This window comes from Rhincodon typus, chromosome 44, assembly GCF_021869965.1.
Source record: "Rhincodon typus isolate 14 chromosome 44, sRhiTyp1.1, whole genome shotgun sequence".
Classification (NCBI taxonomy): Eukaryota; Metazoa; Chordata; class Chondrichthyes; order Orectolobiformes; family Rhincodontidae; genus Rhincodon; species Rhincodon typus.
The window spans coordinates 1,989,060-1,991,644 of record NC_063375.1 but is presented as its reverse complement, the minus strand read 5'-3'; the positions used below and the strand labels follow the sequence as shown (position 1 = coordinate 1,991,644).

Genomic DNA, 2,585 nt, shown 5'->3' with positions numbered 1-2,585 from the left:
TGCCCATCCGGCTGGATCCCATGCTCCAGGCAATACAGCTCCCAGCAAGCGTTGCCGATCTGCACACCGGCTTGGCCAACGTGAAGTGAAAGGCACTCTCGCTAAAGAGGGAAGGACAGGTCGTTATTCCCACAGGACTGAGAGCGATATTTTCTCCATTAATGTTGGAGATGGGCGAAGGAGGTAACACTAACAACATCAGACAGCTGAATCATGTGGATCCTATTGATTCCCCATTGATCTTTCATTACGCCAGACCCCCTGCGCATGGAGAAGCTGCCAGGTCCCGGGCAAGACACATCCAGACGACGGCATTCTGTGATTTCCCCTTCCCTTTTAAAGCCTCGAATCACCCCCCATGGAATTCATCCTTTGCACGGTGAATCTCTTCCTCTCCATGGGGATTACTGAGTCTCCCGGTGGATCTCCGGTTCCCTCAAACATAATGCTGACACCTCCCCTGGATCACCCACTGTGCTCCTGCACATCCCGTTGTCTCCCTCTAGTTCCGCTAATCCCGAGGGCTCCACACCCCCATTCTCCGCCGTAGGGTGCGCACTCACCATGATCCCCTGTGATCCTGGCGGCTCCTTGAAATCTGTTGCGTCTCTTTCACTGCGCCCGCGCTATTTATACCGAAGCCAATTCGAGCTCCGATTGGTCGGTGAGGACAAAGGGATCCGGTTGCCTGGGGAAACGTCAACATAAAAGGGAACGTTGGTTTGCAGCGCTGATTGGATGGTTTGTATAAGAGGGGGAGCCCAGGGGATGGCCTCAGAATCTTGTATATTTCACAAAGGAAATCTCTCATTCTGCTAAATCCCCATGGGCAAAGGATCATCCTGGTCCATCCTTCTCCATCAGAGAATCTTTTCTTCCCAGAAATGAATCGAATGAGCCTGTCCTGGGCCGCTTCCAACCCATTTATCTCCCTTTCTAAAATCACCCTTTCTGCACATTCATAGAGTCGTACATCACGGAAACAGACCCTTGGGTCCAACCTGCCCATGACGCACATAATCCCAAACTAAACTAGTTCCACCTCCTGCTCCTGTTCTGTATCCCTTCAAACCTTTCCTGTTCGTGTACTTATCCAAATGTCTTTTAAACGTTGCAATTGTGCCCACATCTGTCACTTCCTCAGGAAGTTCATTACAGACATTGTGTAAAAAAAAATTGCACCTTGTGTCGTTTTTTTAGATCTCTCTCCTCTCACCTTAAAATGTGCCCCCTGGTCTTGAACACTCCCATCCTAGTGGAAAGACACTTACCATTTACTTTCTAGATCCTCCTTGATTTTATAAACTTCAATAAGGTCACCTCTCAACCAGGACCCCTGTGGCTGTGGTAAAAAGTCCCTATCTCTATACTGCACCCCACCCCTTTTAATATTCCACTCACTTGCTTCACCTGTCACACATAATCTGTTTCTGCAGAGTATGAATCTATGTATCAAGACCCACAGATCCCTTTGTGTTTCCAAGTTCTCTAATCTCTCTGTTTTTATTTTGTCTTTCAGCTCTCTTTGCCAAGGTGGAAGTGTTTATACTTGTCCACATTATACTCCACCTGCCAAATATTTGCATGCTGTTTTAACCTGTTTACTGTTAATCACATGATTCACTTGATCCACATGGAACAGTGAACCATGTTCTTCCTCATTAGAAGTATATCTCCAATTATATTGTGTTCCCCAACATTTTTGTTTGGCAGAAAGACCTGCAGTTACCTTTCTGTATTCCTGCTTTTTAACGAGATGCGTTACATTTACAAACCATTGCCATCATCCCCAGATCCCAAGAGGAGTGAACTAATATGACACAAAAGCTATACCGTAAATGGCAGGACCCTTAGGAGCATTGACATACAGAGGAATCTTGAGGTACAAGTCCATAGTTCCCTGAAATGGAATAAGGTAGTAAAGAAGGTATAATGCACTATTGCCTTCATCTTTTGGGGCATTGAGTCTAAAAGTTGGCAAATCATTTTGCGCCTGTTCAAAACATCAGTTCAGCTGCATCTGGATTATTGTATCCAGTTGCAGTTGCCACACTGTAGGAAGGACTGGAGGTTTTGGAATGGGTGCAGAATAGTTTAACCAGGATGTTGCCTGGATTGGAGTGTATCAGCTATATAGAGAAGTTGGACAGACTTGGATTGTTTTCTCTAGAGCGTCAGAGGCTGAGGGAGTGAGCTGATAGAAGTATATAACATGATAGAATTATATAACATGATAGAATATTTTCTCCCAAGGTGAGATAGACTAAAATAAGACATGGGGCCTTTTTTTTTTGCACAGAGAGAGGTCCATGCTTGGAATGAACTTCTAGAGGAACTGGTGGATGCGGGTACAGTTACAACATTTAAAAGACATTTAGATGAGTGCATGAATAAGAAATGTTTGGAAGAATATGGGCCAAGTGCAGGTTTAGTTTGGGATTATGGTCAGCATGGTTGGACCGAAAGGTCTGTTTCCCTGCTGTATGACTCTATGACTCCATCTAAGGTGAAAATGTCAAATACTAGGGGAATAGGTTTAAGGTACGAGAGGAAATGTTTAAAGGACGTGTGGACGAGTTCTTTTT

At 45.0% G+C, this 2,585-nt stretch overlaps 1 protein-coding gene across 1 annotated transcript in view; it reads right to left on the bottom strand.

The window, feature by feature from the left end:
• LOC109921890 (tubulin alpha chain-like) overlaps nucleotides 1-566 on the bottom strand; it is a 1,421-nt gene extending 855 nt beyond the window's left edge. Inside the window, exon 1 of the mRNA XM_048619953.1 lies at nucleotides 474-566. Coding sequence (XP_048475910.1) covers nucleotides 474-566 — 93 coding nt within the window. The remainder of the gene's footprint in view (nucleotides 1-473) is intronic.
• Nucleotides 567-2,585: the final 2,019 nt, after the last annotated feature.